The 22,780-nt window shown below is 40.8% G+C and overlaps 1 protein-coding gene across 7 annotated transcripts in view; it reads left to right on the forward strand.

Moving 5' to 3' along the window:
* CNTN6 (contactin 6) overlaps positions 1-22,780 on the forward strand; it is a 300,659-nt gene that overhangs the window by 212,059 nt on the left and 65,820 nt on the right. For all 7 annotated transcript variants that reach the window (XR_013541601.1, XR_012083493.2, XR_013541603.1 and 4 more), the window contains 2 exons: positions 8,513-8,642; positions 9,091-9,241. Coding sequence is in view for 4 of the 7 variants with exons in the window: in XM_020791024.3 (XP_020646683.3) it covers positions 8,513-8,642; positions 9,091-9,241 (281 nt within the window). In the remaining 3 variants the exon portion in view is untranslated. The remainder of the gene's footprint in view (positions 1-8,512; positions 8,643-9,090; positions 9,242-22,780) is intronic.

Genomic DNA, 22,780 nt, shown 5'->3' on the forward strand with positions numbered 1-22,780 from the left:
ACCTCTAGTTTATGAGTGTGGGATATTGTACTGTACTTCTGTATCCACAATTCAAAATGGCAGGAAACGGCCCAATATTGCTGCACAAAATCGTGTGTGTGTTACCTGTAGAAAAAAAAGAGGCCAAATTTTACGTAGCAAAGAGCAGCCTTTGTTATGAATGCTGATAACACTAATGGAAGCAGTTAAGATGGTCTACAGGATACCCTCTTGTGTTCACTATCATTTTTTCTAGGCATTTTGATTACTTTATGGTAACAACCAATAGATACATAGATAACTATTTTTCAGAGTCAGGTTCTGGGATGTTGTCCCTGTTGGGTCTGGTATTTAGAGGAGTTGTGTGTCTTCCATTTTGATCTGCTATCCTCCATTTTGTGTTGCTAATGCTGCTTTAATGTTCCCATGGTTCAGAGATGGACAAAGGATGTTTTGTAAAGTTGACAGGAGCTGGGGATAGATGTTGCTTATCAAAAGCTGTTAATGACCTGGTTTAAACTTTAGCTATGTATAGCTCAGTTTTACCATGGCAAGATACTGGCTAGGGGGTAGTTCACACAGTCTTTAAAGCAAAATGTAGTAATGATGTATAACTCAGCTGCAACTTGTTAATGTAAAGAGCAACAATGTATAAGGATTGTTTGTGCTACCCAACAGTGGTACAAACTTTTTATGCTAATTTGGAGCCACATTGTCACCTGTTCCAGCTATTGGATGCCTGTGTAAGTCAGTCAATGCACTGGAGCTTGTCTGTCATTTCCTCAGGATCCTCTCAAATCCTGCTCCCATGGCCTGGGAGTGATACCATGTCTCTTTGTAATATATTTGGGCCACATACCAGTATTTTGAATTATGGGTACAGAAGAAAAAATATCCCTCATTCATTAGCTAGCGGGTTTCTGAAGAACTGAATGCCCTGGTTTTTTAAGATGGACAGTTAAGCATACATAAACTACACACAAATTCCAGCAGCAACTTCCCTCATTACTCAGTGCTAGAGGATCCCAGAAGTTGAGCACATTATCTATACTATGGTTGCTAGGGGAGGGCAGAGACAAGAACAGCTGGGATGTAGCTGTACTACCTCTGTGTTGAAATATTTTGAAGGGTTGTTTTGGACTTAATGAAATTCTGAAACAAAAGTGTGAGTAAATGCAATACACAGAGCAGAGAAACATATACACTCTTTAACCTTTCAAGTAATCTAATGTTGCCACTCTGTAGAATGCAGTCTAAAAGCTATGTTCAAATTTCCAAATCCTTGCTCTACGAACATGTTGTCTGCATTTTTTATAAAATATAAATCCTCATCTTCTGAAATTTTAAAAAAAAGGGAACTGAGAGTTAGCAAAAATTGTCACTAGAAATCAAGGTAAAAATTATCCATACTGTGCAAATTATGGTCAGTGTAGAAAGACAGAGGGGGAAAAAATCAGCTCGTTTGAAATGTGGTGTTGGAGGTGAGGTTTACAGATTTCACTGACCACAAGAAAGGCAAATGAGTGGGTGGTCAATCAAATCAAATTTGAGCTCTCACTAGAGCAAAAATAAATAAATTGGGGCTCTCCTACCTTGCACAAATAGAAAATACAGAACTGACCAGAAAAGACAATATAGATCGGAAAACTAGTGTGGGGGGCAATTGGAAAAGTGGAAGAGATAACATAAGCTAGGTTGACTCAACCTAGGGATCCCCAGCAGAAGGCCTGAGCAGAATTTACTGGGGTCTACAGTGGATACCAGCTCAATTTGCTCTATTAGTTATATATTTTCTTTCCACTTCTGTGCAGCAGATACATATATATATATATAATTATGATACATTTGCATATATTGACTGAAAATAGCATATGCAAAATGAATTTCTCCCATTCTAATAGAGTGAAAGGGAGTGCATGGCTGTGCAAGAACTCAGTATGACCATCATTACATACACGGTTCTAGCTTAGACAATCTGCATTAAGAAAGAAAGCCTGAATCCTTGTTCCCACTAGCACAAATCCACCAAATTAATCAATTGGTGAATAGTAAATCAACACTTTATGTAAACACCAATAGTTAAATAGGCACACTTTTGCTAGAACCCGAAATTGGATTTAGGCCAGTATGTTCCAATGTAAAAGAGCACATTGGTACATACTGGTTTTAATCCCATTTCTAGTTTGAGATTTCTGAAATCCTGAAAGATTTTTCAAAGCATTCTGAAAGTCTGGGCACCAGTATGAGTAACTCTTGCTGAAACTCAAAACAAAGCAAATCTGTTTCTTTCAGCACTCTGTGTTTTCCTTAGAGGATTCTTCTTGTAGTACTGACCCATTCCAGCCTTGCTTAGTTTAAAAATTTCATGAGAACACAGCCTCAGGTTGTATGGCTGGTACACAGCAATCTAATTAACAACATTCTACTACTTATCCACTTTTTACTTCTGTAGAGTTGGCTGCAAATATCTTCTGCATACTTGCTTCTACCTGCAGGCAGTTTTCTGTCCTCAGAGTGAATTCTACACACACACTGCCTCTCTCTTATGTGTGCATGCACACCCCTATGAATTTAGAGCGCTGTAACAAAGGCATTTCACTTCATACGTTCAAGCTGACACTTTCTCAGCTGTTTTTTTTTTAAAGTTACACTTGCAATGTGGCAAGTAAAACCAAAATAATAGTCAAATGATTGAGGGCATATTCTGCCCACGTTGAAGCGAAGAACGGATTTGGATGGATGACAGCCTAGTTGTCATTAAGAACACAAATGAATGTCATAGCAGTGTGGTGATTAGATTGTCGGATGAAAACTCAGAAGGCCTGAATTCAAATCCCAGCCTTACCATGACTTTTTCATGAGTGACCTTGTGCCAGCCAACTTTCTCCCTGGCTTACCCACAGATTTTCTGTGGAGATAATATGGGGAGGAGAGCCAGGTATGCTGCATCAAACATATTGGGGAAAGGACATGATATAAACGTAATAAATGAATAAAAGGATTAAAGCCCACTCAGACAGTGGGGCATCATCTCTCCTCCTCTGCTCAGGAGGGTCTTTCCCATGCTCCTGCCTCTTATCACAGATGAAAGCAGTTCTGTCATCAGGAAACTTAACTGGATTTCAACCTGAACTTTTTATTCTATTGCTGCCAAGTGTTCAATTCCAGACTCTGGTGTATCGCCAGTGGATAACGCCACTCCCTTGTGCAGTGCTTTGCTGAAGTCATGCTACACATTTGATTGGTGACGGTCTCAAAAGAAGATAATTCTTCACAGAATGCATAATCATAGAATGTACTGCCTTAAGATGTAATAATAGACACTAGCTGAATAGCAATTTTAAAAGTATGGCAAAAATTCACAGAGGCCATAACAGCAGCAGCTATAAATCGTAATAGATAAATGGACAATCACCGATGATGCAACTGTTGTTGTCCATTCTGCTGAACAGCTCCAAGAACTCATGAATTGTTTTACCAAGGCCTGCCAAGATTTTGGATTAACAATCAGCCTGAAGAAAACACAAGTCATGGGTCAGGGTGTGGACTCGCCTCCCTCTATTACCATCTCCACACAAAAATTGGAGGTTGTTCATGACTTTCTGTACCTTGACTAAACGATCTCTGACACTCTTTCTCTAGATATCGAGCTGAATAAACGCATTGGCAAAACAGCTACCATGTCCTCTAGACTCACAAAGAGAGTATGGCTTAATAAGAAGCTGATGGCATATACCAAGATCCAGATCTATAGAGCCTGCATCCTAAATACTTTCCTGTATTGCAGTGAGTCCTGGACTCTTTGTGCATGGCAGGAGACGAAGTTGAACATGTTCCAATATGCGTTGTCTCCAACACATTCTTGATATCACCTGGCAGGACAAAGTTCCAAATAGTGTAGTCCTAGAATGAGCTGGAATTTTCAGCATGTGTACATTATTGGAACAGCGAGGTCTACGTTGGCTCAGGCATGTTGTGAGAATGGCTGACAGTCAGATTCCAAAAGATCTCCTGTATGGAGAATTAGTGCAGGGAAAGCAACCCAGAGGGGTGGATATATCCTTGTAGGATATCTCCTGCAAGCAGGATCTGAAGGCCTTAGGAATGGACCTCAACAGATGAGAAACCTTGACATCTGAGCATTCAGCTTGGAGGCAGGTGGTGCAGCGTGGCCTCTCCCAATTTGAAGAGGCACTTGTCCAGCAGGCCAAGGCAAAGAGGCAGACTCAAAACCAACAAAATCAGGGAGCTGGATAGGGGGCAGATTGTATCTGTCTTCAGTGTGGAAGGAATTGTCACTCTCAAATTGGCCTTCTCAGCCACACTAGATGCTGTTCCAGGACCTCTATTCAGAGCATGTTGCCATAGTCTCTTGAGACTGAATGATGCCCACACAAATGGACAATTTACAAGCAAAAGCGATGTAACTTTGAATTCCACTGTGTTGTGGGGCCACGCTGCTTGTGAGGTCCCAGATATTCATAGAAACATCTGGGAATTGACAGAGACGTAGGTTGGTAGTTCCTAGACATGGATCTTCATATATACTTGGACTTGGGTTTTCTTTTTGTCTCCCCACCACATGGTCTGGAGGTGGGGCTTTCTGCTTTAAATGAGCGTGTCCCAGGACAATTCTCTAATTCTATCTCTGGCCCTAATATGGTAAATAGGAAAGCCAATTAGATTTGTATACACCTGGGAGGCAGCAAAGTTCTAAGAGCTGGATCATACTTCTGGACTATTAAAGAGCAGGCTGGGTAGATGGGGCTTGTCAGCCATGGAAGGCAGCCCATCTAGGAGAAGGAAAACTCTGATGTCAAACCTCCACTGCCTTGCAGCTATACCCACTCATGGAAAAGGCTTCAGGAGTTAACCTAGAGGCAAAATCCGGAGCTGGAGTCCCAAAGGCAGTTCGTGTCGTTCTGCCAACTCCTGCAACGTTGCAGGAACCAGTTGTATTGGCTCTTGCCTTTCAATTGGACCATTTCAGCAACGTGGAGAGAGGGGATCTGCTGCTTGAATAACAGCCTATCCTCCATATTACTTTACCCAGGCTTCATGCTCTGGAGAGGACACTCCTCGATTCAGAGCATGTTACCATAGTCTCTCGAGACTGAAGTATCCCTATGAATATCCAAAATTGCTTGCTCATGCTCCTGGTAGCTAATGGCCATCACCATCTGGGAGACCAAATTTAGAAAGCTCCATGTCTGAACAGTATGATCCAACATGGCTTTTCTCTTTCAATTTCGATATACTCTACCTTTTGCTGACCTGACTGTAAGTTTGAACTAGGATTTTGAATTGGTGTTGGTCTCTCAATAGCCACATCATAACATCACGGAAACACAGAAACAAAAGTTGAAAGGCAACAATTGATTTTCAAATGGGGAACAACATTTATTGCTTTTCACAAAAGGGGCATCTGACTGTTCTACTGTTCAGCTTCCTAACTACTACCTTCTGCACAGTGTAGCTCTGTAACAAAGCTGAAGGGAGTTACCATGTTCTTTTCACCTCAGTCTCATCTTGAGGCATACCCTCGCTCAGGGCTAATAGCCAGTCTTTTTTCTAATTGTGTCTTTCCATAGCCCTCACATTTAATGACTGCAGAAACAGAATTTAATGAAGAAGCACACATGTTCTTGTCCTTGATGGAGAAAGATCTTGTGACACATCAAGACACACACCATTAAAAATAAAAGTCAACTACTGTAAGATTCTTTTAATGAGAGGGAAAAGACTAGAGTATTTTTTCCTCAGCAGTGCCATTCACAAACCCCTCTGTATTTTGCATTAAAAACTCTTTCTGTTTTACATGTAAAAACTTGGCATTTTGTGTACAATACCAGTCCTAATTTGCACTAGTGTTTTGTGCAAAATGCAAGGGAGGTTACACAAAAAGGGTTTGTTTTTGCACAGAAATCACAAAAGGTGGAGAAACATGAAAAAGGTTCTTATAATAAGAGTCTTTGGAATTTTTAATTCTCACCTAGGAGACCTAATTACTTGAAGACTTACATCTCCAGAGTGGATGGTACATCCTCATATGCATTCCTGTGGATTGTGCATGTGAATCAGCCAGTCTCCTCCATGGTGATATAGCCTTAAAAGACTCATGTAAAATGCCATCTGCTTGTATCAGTAGCCCTTTTCTCTTTTTCTGCTTTTCTGCTTTGGTGTTATTTATTTATCATATTTTTCAAGGGTGGTTTGTAGTTGAAATTGGGAGGTTCACTCCCACCTTTTGATTTAGCATGCCTTTCTGGTTCTGTTCACGAACTGCTTGTGTATATTTTGGTTGGTGTATTTTTAGGCCATTGTTGCTTTGAATTGTTATCTTCTGTTATGAATAATGCCTAGGCATACCTTGTCAATATCCAGATCACAATAGTTGTCAAGTATTCTGATTATGAATCATACAGGATTCAGATTGCTAATGTTCCAAGAGATATAATTTGTACATTATTGTTGCATGAAAGCACAGCAATGATCTTGGTCTGGCAGAGCAAATAAACATTCTGTAAGGAAATTCTAAAAATGGGGGCAGCCAAAGTGAAAATTATGACTTTTAAACTGGCCTTCAGATCAGCATCACATTTGGCACAAGTGTAGGAGATGCACTGCTCTTGCTCTGTGCCAGAATTGGTGATGTTTGGGCAAAGGGTTTTTGAGTTATGGTATTTAAATATAAAAATGTTTTATAGCTCTGTTCTGAAATAGCAACCCTCAATGTCTGCAGATTTTAAACAGATCACTTTAAGTGGAAAAACAAAACACCAGTCTTGCTTATTATGAAAGAGAATGGTTGGCTACACCTACCTTTTTTATGTAGAAAGAATCCAAGGGTAAAGTACTGATCCTCAAAAAAGACCTCTCAAAAGGGAGAAATAACCACCTTGTTATGAGACAGAACATGTGCGGTTCAGGCTAGCCAGCAGGAGCTTTGAAAAAATGAAGCATTATGTGGACTTGTCAGTGAGGGAGAAAAGAACAAGACAAATTTTCAGAGGCTCACTTGTATAAGCTGTAAAATTCTGTGTTGTTTTTCTTTATGTCTGGGGATGGTCTTATTTTTTATTTATTTATTTATTTATTTATTCAATTTATATGCCGCCCAAACTACCCAGAGGTCTCTTACTTGATGTTTGCTGAGCTTTGGTGCCTACATCCTATTATAGCCTCCCGTAATAGTCTCCATTCCATCCATCTCATCACTATACAATTGCTTGGCCATTTAAAAAAAAAAAAACCTCCAAAATGTTATGTGCCATCAAGTCACTTCTGATGTGTGGTGACTCCAGGAGTGAATGACCTCCCAAATGTTCCATCATTAACAGCTCTGTTCGGATCTTGCAAACCAACACCTCCCATTAGTCTGTTTTCCCTTCCTACTACCTCCCCTTTGCTATGGAAACTGTAGTTTCCTGGGAGAAAAGTGGGATATATATTAAACTAATAAAGCACCATATTTAATAAGACCCAAACATTTTTCCTAAGTTCACTAACTGTGAATGTCTTTGGAAAATGGTATATGCTTTATTTTTAATTTTTTAATTTCACTGAAAGACATTTACTGAGAATTAAGGCATAAATACCCATCACTACTTGCTTAAAATTGTTTATCTACAAAGGATATTTTAGTTTTAATTCATTAGATAGTACTTAATTCTTAATTTTTAATAATTATTTTCTAATTAAAATGAGCATTCCAAAGCACTGATCGCAACACAGGGCACTGCCCTTTCATTGCCAAGCCGTTGTCCCAATGCATCTCTCCCATATACTCAATGGTTTTTAAAAAGCCAAACTCTCCCGACTAGAGATGGAAACAAAATGGGAAAATGGCCGTTTGTGATGCTTCATGGTTAGAGATGGGGATATTCCTATTCGTAAATGAATACAAATATCCGTGTCCCAGGTGCACCTAATGCAGGTCCAGCCTTTGGAACCAGCCCATCCACCCACACTCTGCTGCACCACTAACCTCCTGCTCTTCCCACCAATCATGGAAGTAGCTCCACCCCCTCCCTACTCAGCTGGCCACTCAGCAGCTGTGCAGAGAGACTTATCCTCCCACCCCTGCCTGGAGTGGCCAGCCAAGCCAGGAGATGATGTAGCTACTGATGTAGGAAGAGTGGGAGGCTGGCAGTGTGGTGACCAATACATGATGGGAACTGTACTCTCCAACTTTGCCTGTTTCTGAACATAGGTGACTTCAGGGACTACCCTTCTCATCATGCCTTGGTTCCAAGGACTTCACCTAGAAACCTGTGCAATTTGTTCCACCCCCTGAAGCTTCTAGACTAATGGAAGAACAAAAAAATTTAAAAGAGGGTGGTCCAATGAAAATCCAGACCAATGGCTACCCTACTGATCTGTCTCACAGAGGTATGTGATAATGTGGGATCTGGAGAGCCATGCATACCCCTTAACCTCACTGAAGGATAAATGGGGTATAAGAGTAATGCTGGGGGGAGACTACCCACAATGCACCTACAATTAATAGTGCTTTCTCTGTTGTTTTTTAAAGGAAAGAATTCACATTGAAAATGGAACTCTTACTATAGCTATGCTGAACATTTCAGATTCTGGCCTCTATCAGTGTGTTGCAGAAAATGAATATGGCTCCGTATATTCCAATGCTGAATTGAGAGTAATAGGTAAGTTAATGATGACTTGAAAGAATTTTCTAAAACAGGGAAGGCTTGAGTGTGCAGTACAGAAATAAATAAATAAAATAAAGCTATCCAAGTAGACATTCTTCAGGGAAAAGGCCATAAAGGAGGATTCTAGAAGCACTGAAAGAAATAGGAAGATGCAGATTCATACATGAGTGTCTACACAAACATAGACCCATTGAGTTGAAGGGGACTTGTCCCAAGTGAGTATGGGTTGAGTCCAATGGTTAGGCTTGTCCAAACTAGACCCAGTGTATCAACAGTATTTACATGCATGTTGAGAAGTTTCATTCATATGGTGGATTTACCTGAGTGTAGCTGAGAAGCACGTGGGATTTAGCTCTTTGCAGTTTAATAAATTTTTTCATGAAATTCTAGGCTTAGTTTCCTAGGGTCAATTTTCTTGTTTTACTTTTTTCCCCCCTTTTAGCTTCAGCCCCTGATTTTTCCAAAAATCCTGTGAAAAAAATGTCAGTTGTCCACATAGGAGGTGAAGTCACCATTGGATGTAAACCAGAGGCCTCTCCTAAGGCAACAATTACCTGGAAGAAAGGCACAGAGACTTTGCAGCCAAGCAAAAGGTATATCTATGAATAGTTCTTTGTCTATAAGGATGGTTTGTTTCAGCTGATTGTTCTGTGTTGAAAACGAATAAGAAAAGACACATGGAAGTAAAACAAAGAACTTATCTGAAAAACTTTAGGAACTGGTTTGGGTGCAAAACAGAATAGCCATAGTGAAGTCCAGGCTCTGGGGAAACAAGAACAGGAAGGATAGGTCATCACATTTTTGAATAGGGGAGAGCTAATTAGGCAAATAGCGATGGCTGTATTAGGTTTTTATTTTTATTCTTTTTCTACAAACATCTGAGTTCTATGTCTCAGAATAAACTTGTTTTGGAACTCCACTCAGTAGTTTGCTATTTAAAACCAACCAACCAACCCTGAATCACATTTGTGCCAGAGCCCTTGTTTCACAGAATGAGTTTTACATTGCTGCGGATTCCAGGTCTTACTTAACTAGTGGATACTGTCTATCTACCTACATGTGGAACTCCATCACCATTTTATTGACTTATTTCCTCAACTAACAGATTATTAATGGGCATGGCGATCATGTTCAGAAAGCAAAGTTCTGTAGTAGTATGTTAGCATATTCCATGGAAATCTTGTGCAAAATTACAACACAAGGCATCTCATTTCTCATGCTTACCAGTGGCATGTGGCGAGCTGCTCACGCATAATAGTCTCAGCACCCACTGCAAAATCTTGTTTTTCAGAGGTTTGTGTTAATCTAATCTTTTTATCAAACTGTGTTTATTTGGGAAATAGATAAGGGGTAAAATCCTGTAGAAAACAATGAGATCTAACTAAGACATGTGTGGAAATAAACAAGAGCCACTAGACTGTAAAAAATAAATGAACCATTCAATTTAAAAAACATGATGTCTAGTATTATCTAGAAATATTAATAATTATTTCCACTTTTATATCACACCATTAGTGTTATCACTCTCTAGGCAGTTCACAAGATATAATAAATCACTGAATAAAAACACACTGTAATAAATAGGGAAAAAAACCAGTATAATAAACTATGTTGCTAGGTAAAAAAACTGTACCTAGCATTAAATTTCAGATGCTCAAATTAAAATACATTTGAGCATCTCAGGTCAATATTTAACAGTGAAAAACAGCTTGTGATATTTCACCACGTGGCCCCTGCTTGTTTCACTATACAAAGAACTCACGCTATGTATCCCACCATTGCCACCAATTGTGACGTGCCCCTCATGTGTCCCCAGGTTGTTTCACTAGCCGGAGGCCCACAACATGTTCTCTCCTTTCTGCTGCCACCAGTTGACCTCTGTCAACACCCTTTAATTAGAAAAATTGAGATACCAGCTGAGTATAAAGTTGAACAACACAGGTTTATTGATTACAGTTTGCTTAAACAGGTTCTTCACAAACTTTAATGTATTCATTAAATTATTAATAACTTGTTTCACTCTTAATTCTCTTAGCTCTTTATAAGTTCCACACTCTTTTTTAGTTTTTATTTATCTAAAACATAAACATAAGCATAAAATACACAAATGAAAATACAATATAACTGTGTTCCCCACCACCATTGTTATAATCTTCTTCCTCCATTTATATTCTTCCTCTTCTTTTATTGTTCTCTTCTCCAGAACTGCATTGATTCTTGATTTGGAGCTTTCCCCTTTCCTCTTGTTAATACATATTCCAAAAATCTGCCCCATATTTCATAAAAACTATTCTTTTTCAACTCTCCTTTCTTAACATTTAAATTACAAGTTAATTTGTCATTTAGAGCTATATTCCATATTTCACTATATCATTCATCCATTTGAAATTCAGATTTTTATTTCCATTGCCTGGTGTTCCACACTCTTAACTCCTAACTCTGCCATCTGCTCTAACTACCATAGACTAACTTCTACTTCAGACTCTCATTGACTGAACTCACTAAACTCAGACTCGCCCCTCCCTTCTAGATTCTCTGGCTCCTCCTCCCACCAGCTCCAATTGGTGTATGCAAATAACTTTGTACATGAGTCAAAGCGGGGTGATCGCCACACAGCTTTATACAATTCTGTCTTTATACAATTTCTGTCTTGAAGACTGAAAGAGGCTGGCACCTAGCAAACTTCTGTAGGAAGCTTATCCCAGAAGGAAGGTGTCACAACCAAGAATGGTTGGCTCCTAATGTTGGCTTCTTGGGTGTCGTAATTCTTAACATCAAGGGTGGAAAGGTGAGAGATCTTCTGCCAAAGACTGAAGACCTAAATTGTTAAGAGTTGTATAGACCAGCACCCTATATTGAGTTTGGAAACTAGGAGTCAATGAAGGCAAGCCAAAAATGGGAATATGTGTTCATATCTGTAATCAGTCTGGCATCTACATTTTGAATCTGCTGAACTGGCAATCTGGCAATTCTGGCAAATGCCAGAAGGGCCGATGGTCAGAAGGGCCAGTTCTTGCCTCAGCGCAGGGCCAGGCTGAGCCCCCCTCCCCAAAAGAGAGCGAGCGAGCGAGCGAGAGAGCGAAAGGGAACCTTCCCTCCCCGCCCCCTTGCCTTGCCTTGCCTTGCCTCCTCCTCTTCCTCCTCCTTCCTCCTCCTCCCGCCCCTCCAGCTGGGGCGTCCCCCCCCCAACCTCCCCACCCAGCCCAAGAGCGCACCCACGCCTGAGGGGGGGCAACGCCGAGGCCCGGCGGAGCCGGCGGCGGCGGTGCGCTTTGTTCGAGGCTAGCGCGGGCAGCCGAGACGCCGCGGCTTCCCGGCCCTGCCTGCCCGCCGGCTGCTCTCGGGCCGCGGCTGGTGCTGGTGGCCGGCCGGAGGGTCTGGCCGGCGCATCCCCCGCCCCGCTCGCTCGCTCGCTCGCTTCCTCGCCCTGGCGCGCCGGGGCCGGGGAGGGCCGGAGGGCGGAGCGGGAGCGGTGGCAGGAGGAGGAGGAGACAGCCTCGCCTCGGATCTTCCCCCACCGCCCGCCCGCCCCGGCCCGGCCTGGCCCGCTGCCTGGGCGCCCAGGTGGCCGAGAGCGCACGGTGCCCAGGCACATCGCCTTTGCCGGGTGCCCTTGGCCTCTCCAAAGGGAAGCGCGCCGCTGGGGGAGCGGGCACCTCGGCCGGCCTTCCCTGGGCGGGCAGGCGAGGAGGGAAAGCCGGGGGGCGGAGAGGGGAGGAGGAGGAGGAAGGGGCGAGGACAGGGAAAAGAGCGGAGGTGGGGACTGGAAAAGGTGAGGAGGGCCGATCGGAAACTGGAAGCCGAGAAAGCCTCTCCTCCAGGGCAGGGGTGGCCATTCTGCCTCCCAGGAAAGCCCCTCTGACGAGGCTGGGCTGAAGTTTCGTCGGCAAGCCCAGCCTCGACCGGAGGGATCCTGACCTGGTTCCGGGAAGATCAACTTTCCTGGCCAGTTTTTTTTTTTAAAGTGAAAATTTCCTCATCAGAGCTGGGCTACGCTGTCTTTGTTTCACCGTCCCCTGAGAATGTCACAACCCCGCTTTAGATACGAGTTGCCTTCTTATCCTGCTCCTTAGGATGCGCTGCGGCAGAAAAGATACACTCCTCTTGCACAGGGAGGTTCTGTTTATTTGTTTCGTTCATATCCTCGGCTCCCTCCCAAGTTTTATCCTCCTCCCTACAGCCCTGTGAGGTAGGCCAGGCTGATGGCGAGAGCACCTCGCTCAAAATCCCCCGGTGCATTTCAGGGATCCATAGGGCCAATCCTGGCCCAAAGCCAGGTGGGCCTGTGTCCCCACAGCCGGTGGGCCTGTGTGCTCTAAATGCCAGGGCCGATTTTTGGTCCCAGTCCGGCCCTGTGCTGAAGACACCATTCTGAAGTGGCCATACAAGGGCAGGCCTACATAGAGAATATTATAGTTATCTACTGTAGAAATTACCAATAGACATGGGGTATTTGTATTCGTATCGCTGGGCATACGAATATGAAAATCAGTACAACAGGTGCCATGGAAATCCAGTCCCTCCTCTATGAACCAGCTAGTCCAATCACTGTTTGCCATGCATTGCCTGCAGCCATTGTTCTGCCGGCTGAGCAGAAGCAGCTCAGCCGGCTCTTCCCCACTTCCCCATGCAAGGAGGGATGGGGAGTCTCTTTGCTCAGCTGTTGAGTGGTCGACTGTATGGGAAGGCAGTGAAGAGCCGGCTGGATGTGATGACAAGTATGACCGCCGTGTGTGCTGTGCAGCAACCTGTGAATGGACCAGCTGGTTCAAGGGGAAGGGACTGGATTTACATGGCATCTGTGGTGCCAGTATTTGTATTCGTATCCCGAGGAATGCAAATATGAATATCCCATGTCTAATTACCAATGCATGAAATCGCTGTTGTTAGGGTTTCTTATTCCAGTAGGGGTGCAGCTGGACAATCAACCAAAGTTGATAAAAGACACTCTTGGCCACAACTGATATTTGCAGCTCTATAAAGAGAGCTGGGAATAAGAGTAACCCCAGGCTGCAAGCCTGATCCTTCAGAGGATGTGTAACCCTATCAAGGCCAGGTAAATATCCTTCTAACTGGTCCTATGATCCTCCCAACAGTAGGATATCTGTCTTTTCTGGATTCAGTTTCAGTTTATTGGCCCTCTTTCACTATTGATATCAGGCAGTGCTTAAGAATATGCACAGCATCATTTGTGGATGAAGAGGAGGAAAGAGAGAACTGTGTCATCTGTGTATTGATGACAATGAACTCAAAATCTCTGTATGACATCTCCCAGTGGGCTTCGAGCAGATATTAAAAATCATAAGGGGAAATAACCAATCCCTGTGGGACTCTATGACGGAAGTCCCAAAGGGTGGACACCACCTCCACAAGCTGTACCATCTGCGATTGGCCTTCAAGGAAGGACCAGAACCATTAAAGAAACACCAAACACACACACACACACACACACACACACACACACACACACACACACACACACACACACACACACACACACACACACACGGACCAGCAGAGTTATATCAGCAGAGTTATATTCCTCCCTCAGGAGATCATCTGGCAAGGCAACCAATGTCATTTCAGTATCATGTTGTGACCTGAACTACAATTGAAATGAATCCAGTCTATCTCTTTCCTCCAAGAATGCGTGCAAGGAGGGAAAAAAGTGTTTGTGAAGTCTTTTACAGCTGGGATCTATTGGTTGTTGTGGGTTTTTCGGGCTCTTTAGCCATGTTCCTGACCCCCACCAGGGAGTTGGGCAAGATGCCGGCCATAGAGACTGGCGAAACATTAGGAAGAACAACCTTCAGAACACGGCCAAAGAGCCCAAAAAGCCCTCAACAAGCAGGGAAAAAAAACTTTCAAGTGACTTATCTAAAATATTGTACCAATGTTTGAAGCAAAATACATTGCTATCGTACATGCCTTGTAAGTAGCAGTAAATTCAAATGCTAATTTTGTGCATATGAGGGTTTTTTTAATCAGATATTTTTATACCATGGATTAGCCTCACATCTCACCCCTATCCTATTTTATAAGAGAGAGAGAGTAGCTACATGATCTCTCAAATATCTACCACCCTCTCTTTTGGATCCTTTTCAGCCAGAAGAAGGTCCATGTTTAAGAGAACTGAGATATAAGAAGGGCTGCCTGTTCTAATTTTAAAATGAGGTTTTGGGTTTAGTTTTAGCAGAACTATAGAGCAATGTAACATTACATGGTTAACAGTATAACACTGAAGTGAATTTGTGGGACAGAATTTCATAAATGAGCTTTTGCATCATAATTGTTATGTGTGATCAAGTGGCTTCTAGTACAAGGTGACCTTATGACCTCCAAAAGATCCTGTACTAATAGTTCTACTGAGGTCTTGCAAACACAAGGGTATCACTTCATTTATTAACTCAAACCATTTAATATTTGGTCTTCCTCTTTTCCTACTGCGGTCAACTTTTCCCAGCCTTTAAATTTTGGAAGTTTTAAAATGTTTCTAAGTATAAACTCAATTCAGATTTACACAACACTCCTATACCATCCTTATAATGTTGTAAGCCGCCCAGAGACCTTTGGGTAGTGTAATAAATAAATATATTCAAGACATCACATCATATGGCCTGTCATTAAGGACATGGCTTTATTGTGTGGGAATATTAAAAACATTAAAACCATCTAAACTGATGTCATAATTTAAAATCATTGCTTTAGAAACTGAATTAAAATAATGTTCTAACTGTCCCCATCTGTAATGACACTGCATTTAGATATTATAATTATATTCTTTGATCATATTTTATTTTTTTGCTGGGTGTGAAACATTAAGCTAATTCTTGTCCTAAAATCTAGTTGAAATAAATTCCTCTTGTTCTCCCCCACACCTTTTAATTACTTTCTCCAGATATAGTTCACTTCTTCTCTCTTTTTTCTTACATTTCCTTCTTTTTTGCATGCTTTTGATTCTATTCAGAACATATTATATTCTTGTCAGGCATAAAGTTCATTTCTCTCTCTCTCTCTCTCTCTCTCTCTCTCTCTCTCTCTCTCTGTGTGTGTGTGTGTGTGTGTACTGTTTTGTTTTTTAATAGGCTTCTGTGGTTGTTCACAGTGGAATTGAAAATATCGTAGCAGTTTCCCTATAAAAGCAAACTGAATACACATTGATCTCTTCTCTTGATGACATACTGGTATTACTTAGTAGACCAATGAGATTGATTCTCCCTTGCTAACTTTAATTAATCGCTTCAGCTCTATTTCTGCTAATGGGTGAAGTGACAGAAATCAAAGACATAGATTTCCTTTCATGCTTCTAGTCATCACATCTTGCATCATCTACTGAGATATGAAAATGCATGCAAAGTTTCAGAACAGTCAGCAGAATTACTTATCTTATTCTTTTTGTCTCTCTTTCTAGCTAAAGTTACATTAACACTTATGTTGTACCTCCTGGCAACATCTCTGTGGCTCTCCCAATTCTATTCTCTTTTCTCAAGTTTGTAAATTCAAAATGTCAAAGCAGAGCAAAGTTGGATTGAATGATTATTATAGGTGCATGATAGTGCAACCTTATTATCATGCAGCAAAAACCAAATCACTATGCGGATTCTTCATTAAACGGGGCACTCGTTAAACGAGGCACCACTGTATTATGATTATTATGATTATGACCATTGTTATGTTTATTATTGTGATTATTATTGTTAAGGTTATTATTGTTGCCCTTTTGATCAGTTTGATCCATTCCTCTTGTTGTGTCTAAGGCTTCATCTACCCTAAACTTTGTACTTGCGTCTCCCTCCCCCTTCCAATTCAGTTTAAAGCCCTCCTGATGAAGTTCTTCATGCTGTGGGCAAACATATTCTTCCCAGTCCTTCTTGGCCAACTCCTAACTCTCCCTTTTCTTTACTGTATTTCAAAAACCAAAGTGACATCTTTTGGAAAACATGTACACAACATGTTCATATAGCTTTTGGCCCTATATAGATTTTCTTCCCATCCAAAGGAAAGAGTTTGAAATTTTGAATATAGCTTTTTAGTTTATATTCTGCATAGCGAGCATGGCAACATTAGTTTACCCGAAAGGTTAAAGGGTGTGTATGATTCTCTGTTGTATGTGTTGCATTTATACCTCTGCTTCATCATTTCCTTACCCCCCTCCCCACCCACAAACATCCAATTGTGAGTAATGTGTGAGGAAGTCTTCCAGATTTACTTCATGTGCTGCCTGCACTATGTTTCATTGGTTGTATTATTTAGCGAATGTGTATGATGCAAGATGCCAAATACCATCAATGATCTGTGCAGATCTGTTTAAGGAGAAGAGCTTTCTCAAATGGTCTGAAACCATTTGGGGCTTTGAAAGATAACACCAACATCTTGAATGTGACACTCCATAATCCTATACTCATATGTGCTTTTTCATAGGGAGTACAGCCCCATCCAGAACAGGTCACTTGCCTAATCCCTGGATCTTAGAACCACCATTGGGATTCAGTTTCATCATGTTAACTCTCACTTAGTTCCTTAAAGTCTTTAAATTAGTATGGTCACTATCTTCTTATATAGAGATAAACTGATACGATAAAAAGAGGGCAGGAGTTTAGTCTCAGAGGAAGCAAAATAATTTTGATCCCTGCTGTGCCATTATGTAGTACATGCTGCAGCATATTAACAACAGTGAAGTTGGATGAAGAGCAATTCAATCCACACAGAAGGTCAGAAAAATCCCTTCAAACTATGTGTAAGCCTTATAATTACCGCATTAAGGACTTGTGCTTTTTACCGAGTTTGAAAGTAAGTTCATAAAGACTGTTTAAATTCATCAATACTGTTTTAGACACAAAAAAATTAATCAACACTTGGATTGCGTTTAGTAATATTAGTGTGATACTCTGAGACTTTCACAGACTAGCAACAGTACCAATAAAATATGCAAGTGGGATGACAGAGAACATATAGAACAATAAGCAACCCCTGGTCTTCAGGTTACTCACAACAGTATTTCACTGCACATTACATTGTGTGTATTATTTGAAGGTTGCAAATTTGAGTACAATGGTGGGATTAAGAAAGTGGTTTTATTTGAATGGCAGTAGCCATGACATAACAATAATCTTTATAGGAAGTGTCAGATTTCCTTGGACATACAGAACAAAGTTGTGGAAAGCTATGCTTATGGAAATTTAGAGGGTGTTATGCCCAGCCTGTCCACATATGTGACATCAAGATCTGTTGCACAATTGGTTGGAAAGTCATTAGTGCAATTGCAATGTCTTGCTGGATATGTTGGTGTCACACACACCCAGTTCCCCTGTGTTCTTCCACACAAGCCAGGTTCACTTTCGGGTATGACATTTATTTTTCAACCCTTTTCCGCTGCCACCAGAGGATATATTCCCCACTCTATTAAATATGACTCTTCAATCAGTGTTATTCAATAAAACAATGTTTATTTAAGTGTTTATCAGTAAATCATGTAAAGTGAATCATGGATGGTCTTATTTTATTCATTCATGAAATTGTGCTTTGATAACATTCATATTTGCTTAGGTAGAATAATTTTAATCAAGGTATTTATTCATTTCTTTTCTTATTCCCTATCTCTCTATTACTCGTCTCTAACACCAGGCTGGTCCTAACTGCCTAAACTGCTTCTCTCTAACTGACATCTCTAACTTTAACTCATATCCCTAACTCATCCCTAACTGAAACTCTGTCTTCCATTCTCTGATATATCATTATTCCCGCCTCTTCTGTACAACCATTGGCTCCTGAATCAGGGTTCCATTGTGATGGACAGGAGTGGTTACTGACCTGTCCGTCACAGTTGGCCTTTAGATGAGTCTCATGAGCCCAAGACAGATGAGCAAATTATTGTCCTCTAGTTTGAATTTCACAATATTTCCCAGTTCCCGCTTCTCAGGAAAAAACAAAGTGTGTAAGAGGCTTTCAATCCCTGCCTCTCCCTTCCCACCGTCTGGTCCCTCCAGAAACATAAATTTTCCTCATCATTCTCAAAACAAAGCATACTGAAGTTCTCTTGTCGTCATAATATTTTCTAGTAAGAAACATGTGTATTCTTCTTTTGTATACCCCAAGGTATGTCAAGAAGATAACAAAATTAATATAATTGCCTTTTTTAATTAGCAGAAAGTTATGTTTTTTTTTCACACATTTTATTATTGCTAATAGTATTATTTACTCCAATGTCTTTAGTAAACCTATTCAAGTTGAATTTGGGACTCTATTTTGATTCAATTAGCCTCTGTTATAATGGTACATAGTATGTTTGCAAAATTGTGCCAGCTCATTAATACATAACATCAGGTAGTGAGGAGATTATTTTAAACATAATGTTATTTAAATGTAGCATTATTAGTACTCAGACCATGCAAACAGTAGAAAGAGATTAACTTACAATAAAAATCAGAGGGCCTAAGGGCCAAAATATATTTTACAGATAACCCATTATTAAAGTTGAAAATGTATTAGTTTCCAGAGACAGAATTTATGGAGACTTTTGTGTCTGAGATGACCAGTCACAAAATGGATCAACAGGTAAACTACACAAGATGAGAAAAGCCTCTTTTGTGACTATCAAGAACTTTCTGCAATTGAAGATTTCCCTCTAATGATGGGTTATCTGTAACACAGAGCTTGACCCACAGGTACATTCAGGTGGCAGTAGTATACAAAATCATGCCCCTTTACCAAAGCTATCAACAAGCATAGCTGTTTTACTTTATCTAATTCTGCTGCCTGTACCAAGTGCATAAATGTATTCCATAAGAATCCAGTACTAACCAAGCCCGACTGAGTTCAAGATGTCTTGTTCTCAAGTAACTATATATAAGTTTACAACCTTCATGAGTTGATTGCTCTCAGTAAAAGTAGAAGGACTGGTTAGAATGAAGTTTCTCCTTTTAATTTCTCTCTCAGATTGATTTTTTAACAACTGGCCCATAGGTTGTGGCTACAATACAGTTAATTATTTTTTCTTCTTTTCTGTAATAATATGTACCCTTGTGGGAATTGTTTGTAGATTAGCCTTTTGAGGGGTTATGCTGAATGGCACATAAGCAAAAGAATACTAGAGATAAGTGACTAAAAGCTGTGTACCAGAAAATACAGAAAATTTACCTTAATGGGGCATATTATAATATTGAGACAGATACTGTATTTTTCCTGTGTATCAGATGCCCCCATGTATAAGATGCCCCCCTTTCTAAGACATTTTTATTTAGCTTTGAGTATTCTGCCTCTGGGCTCAGAATACTCAGACATTACGAGTGGGCGAATCACTGCCTCCTTTAATGGGGCAGGAACCACTCCCTCTCTTAACGAGGAGTTGATGACCTCCAGGATCCAGGTGCAAACTCCCCTGGCAGATTTCTTTATTAGCCATGATGGGCAAGGGTCGAGTTGTGTAGTGGTGGCACGAACCGATCCAAGCACCCTGTCCACATCCTCAGGTCGCAACAACTGAAACTCATCCAATAAATTATGACATAAGTCCAGAGCACTGGACACAATCATGGGCTCTGCATCAACAGTGGAGTCCAAATCTTTGCGAATCTGAGCAATTTTTCCCTCAAAGTGTGTAACAAATTCGTTACAGTGAGCCACTGAGGAGTCCAGGACCTCCACCGAACCATTAGGCTGAAGAAGGTCCCGGACCACTCGAAATAGCTCTGCTGGGTTAGTCTTATTGGAGGGGTTAGTTTTTTTCCTTAGCCCTTTTTTCTTTCCTTTATCTTTGTTTCTTATTTGTCTTGCTTTTTTTTCTGTGTAAAAATAAATAAATAAATTTTAAAAAAGAAAATGTAGAGTATAAGTCATGTATACAAATGTCAGTTGTGCTTGATATTCAAGAATTGTATGCAAACTCACTTCTGTTTTCATTCTTCTTCTTTCTATACCTTAATAAATTAAAAAAAACATCTGGAGGACCACATGTTCTCTACCTCTGGTTTAGAACAAATAAAAGTAAACACAATACCAGCTTATATCTTTATTTAAAATAGCACATATTGGTTCATTACTCATATCACTCATTATCCCCTTACTCCGGAATAAGACACAAGACAACTATCATGGAATAAAACATGGGCCACACTTTATTAAATATTCATATTTCTCCTCAATGGAAATATGTGTCATCTTTTAAGATTTTAAGTAGTTCAACTGAAATGCCATCACCTCCACTGATCTTGTTGTTAGCCATGCTTTCTTTCATGCCCACTTGACTTCACTCTCCAGGATGTCTGGCTCTAGGTCGGCAACCACACTATCTAGGTTGTCCGGGACATCCAGGTCTTTCTGGTATAATTCCTCTGTGTATTATTTCCACTTCTTCTTGATGTCTTCTGCTTCTGTTAGATCCCTACCATTCTTGTCCTTTATGATGTCCATCTTTGTACAGAATGTTGCTTTAATAGCTCCAATTTTCTTGAACAGATCTCTGGTTTTTCCCTTTCTATTATCTTCCTCTATTTCTTTGCACTCTTCATTTAAGAAGGCCCTCTTGTCTCTCCTTGCTATTTTTTGGAAGTCTGCATTCAATTTTCTGTAACTTTCCCTATCTCTCTTGCATTTTGTTTCCCTTGTCTTCTGTGCTATTTCTAAGGCCTCGTTGGACAGCCACTTTGCTTTTTTGCATTTCCTTTTCTTTGGCATGGTTTTTGTTGCTGCCTCCTGTACAATGTTACAAGCCTCTATCCAAAGTTCTTCAGGCACTCTGTCCACCAAATCTAGTTCCTTCAATCTGTTCTTCACTTCCACTGTGTATTTATAAGGGATTTGGTTTAGATAATACCTGAGTAGCCCAGTGGTTTTTCCTACTCTCTTCACTTTAAGCTTGAATTTTGCTATGAGAAGCTGATAATCAGAGCCACAATCAGCTCCAGGTCTTGTTTTTCAGAATGTATAGAGCTTCTCCATCTTTGGCTGCAGAGAACATAATCTGATTTTGGTATTGCCCATCTGGTGATGTCCATGTCTAAAGTCATCTCTTGTGTTGTTGGAAAAGAGTGTTTGTGATGACCAACTTGTTCTCTTGACAAAACTCTATTAGCCTTTGCCCTGCTTCATTTTGAACTCCAAGGCCAAGCTTACCTGTTGTTCCTTTTATCTCTTTGACTCCCTGTTTTAGCATTCCAATCCCCTGTGATGAGAACATCTTTCTTTGGTGTCTGTTCTAGAAGGTGTTATAGGTCTTCACAGAATTGGTCAATTTCAGCCCCTTTAGCATTGGTGGTTGGTAGTTTACTATTAAATTCTACATTTTATTAGTAGAGTATCCCTAGTTTTGTGTGTATCCAAAGAAAAGAAGGTGAAACAGAAGTGCCATGTGACAAGGAATATCTCTTTAATTATTATACCCAAGAAGTCAGAGGTATAGCATCTGTGTGTGATCCAGCTGAGATGGGAGACACTCCTCAACATTGCTTTCCAGTACCAAAGTAGTATCACACCAGTCAGTACCTGTATTTGCTCATTCTGAAAATGTGGTGACAGGTGCGTGCTGACATTATCTCCTCTGTTGTCACTTCAGTTGTGCAAAAGTGACAGTCTGAAGAGGAGTGCATACACTCCCCACATAAACTAGAACTCTGGTATGTTTTTGGTTTTTTGCTTCTAGCTCGCTGGAGAGCCTACACGGATGAACAGCCTCTTTTTCTTCAAACTGCTGCTTTCATGTGATTCAAACAACATGAAAGAGGGTAGGAATAGTACAATCCTTTGATTGCTTTTGAAAGACACACACCTTCAGAACCAACTACAAGCTGTATGTGTTCCTGAATCCAGCCCTATCACCCACACTTCAAATGCCGACGTAGGCCCATTCAAAACACTCCCTAAGTCCCAAAACTTTCAATGCCCCTCCAAGTTCCAAAACGTTATACACATGGCCCAGTTAATTCCTCCTTCCCCCCCCCCCAGGAGCTAATGTCATGTAATGGTTGCAATGTTATTTGGGATTTGGGAGACCTGGACTCAGTGATCACTTAGCCATGAAACAGCAGTTGACGAAACAGTGTGACCCACAGGGAAGTTCAGAGAAGCAAGTAGGAATGACGGAGAGGCATGCTCTGTCCTTCCTACTTGTCTTGACCTTGTTGGAAGAACGTGCAAAT

This window comes from Pogona vitticeps, chromosome 2 (genome assembly GCF_051106095.1).
Source record: "Pogona vitticeps strain Pit_001003342236 chromosome 2, PviZW2.1, whole genome shotgun sequence".
Classification (NCBI taxonomy): Eukaryota; Metazoa; Chordata; class Lepidosauria; order Squamata; family Agamidae; genus Pogona; species Pogona vitticeps.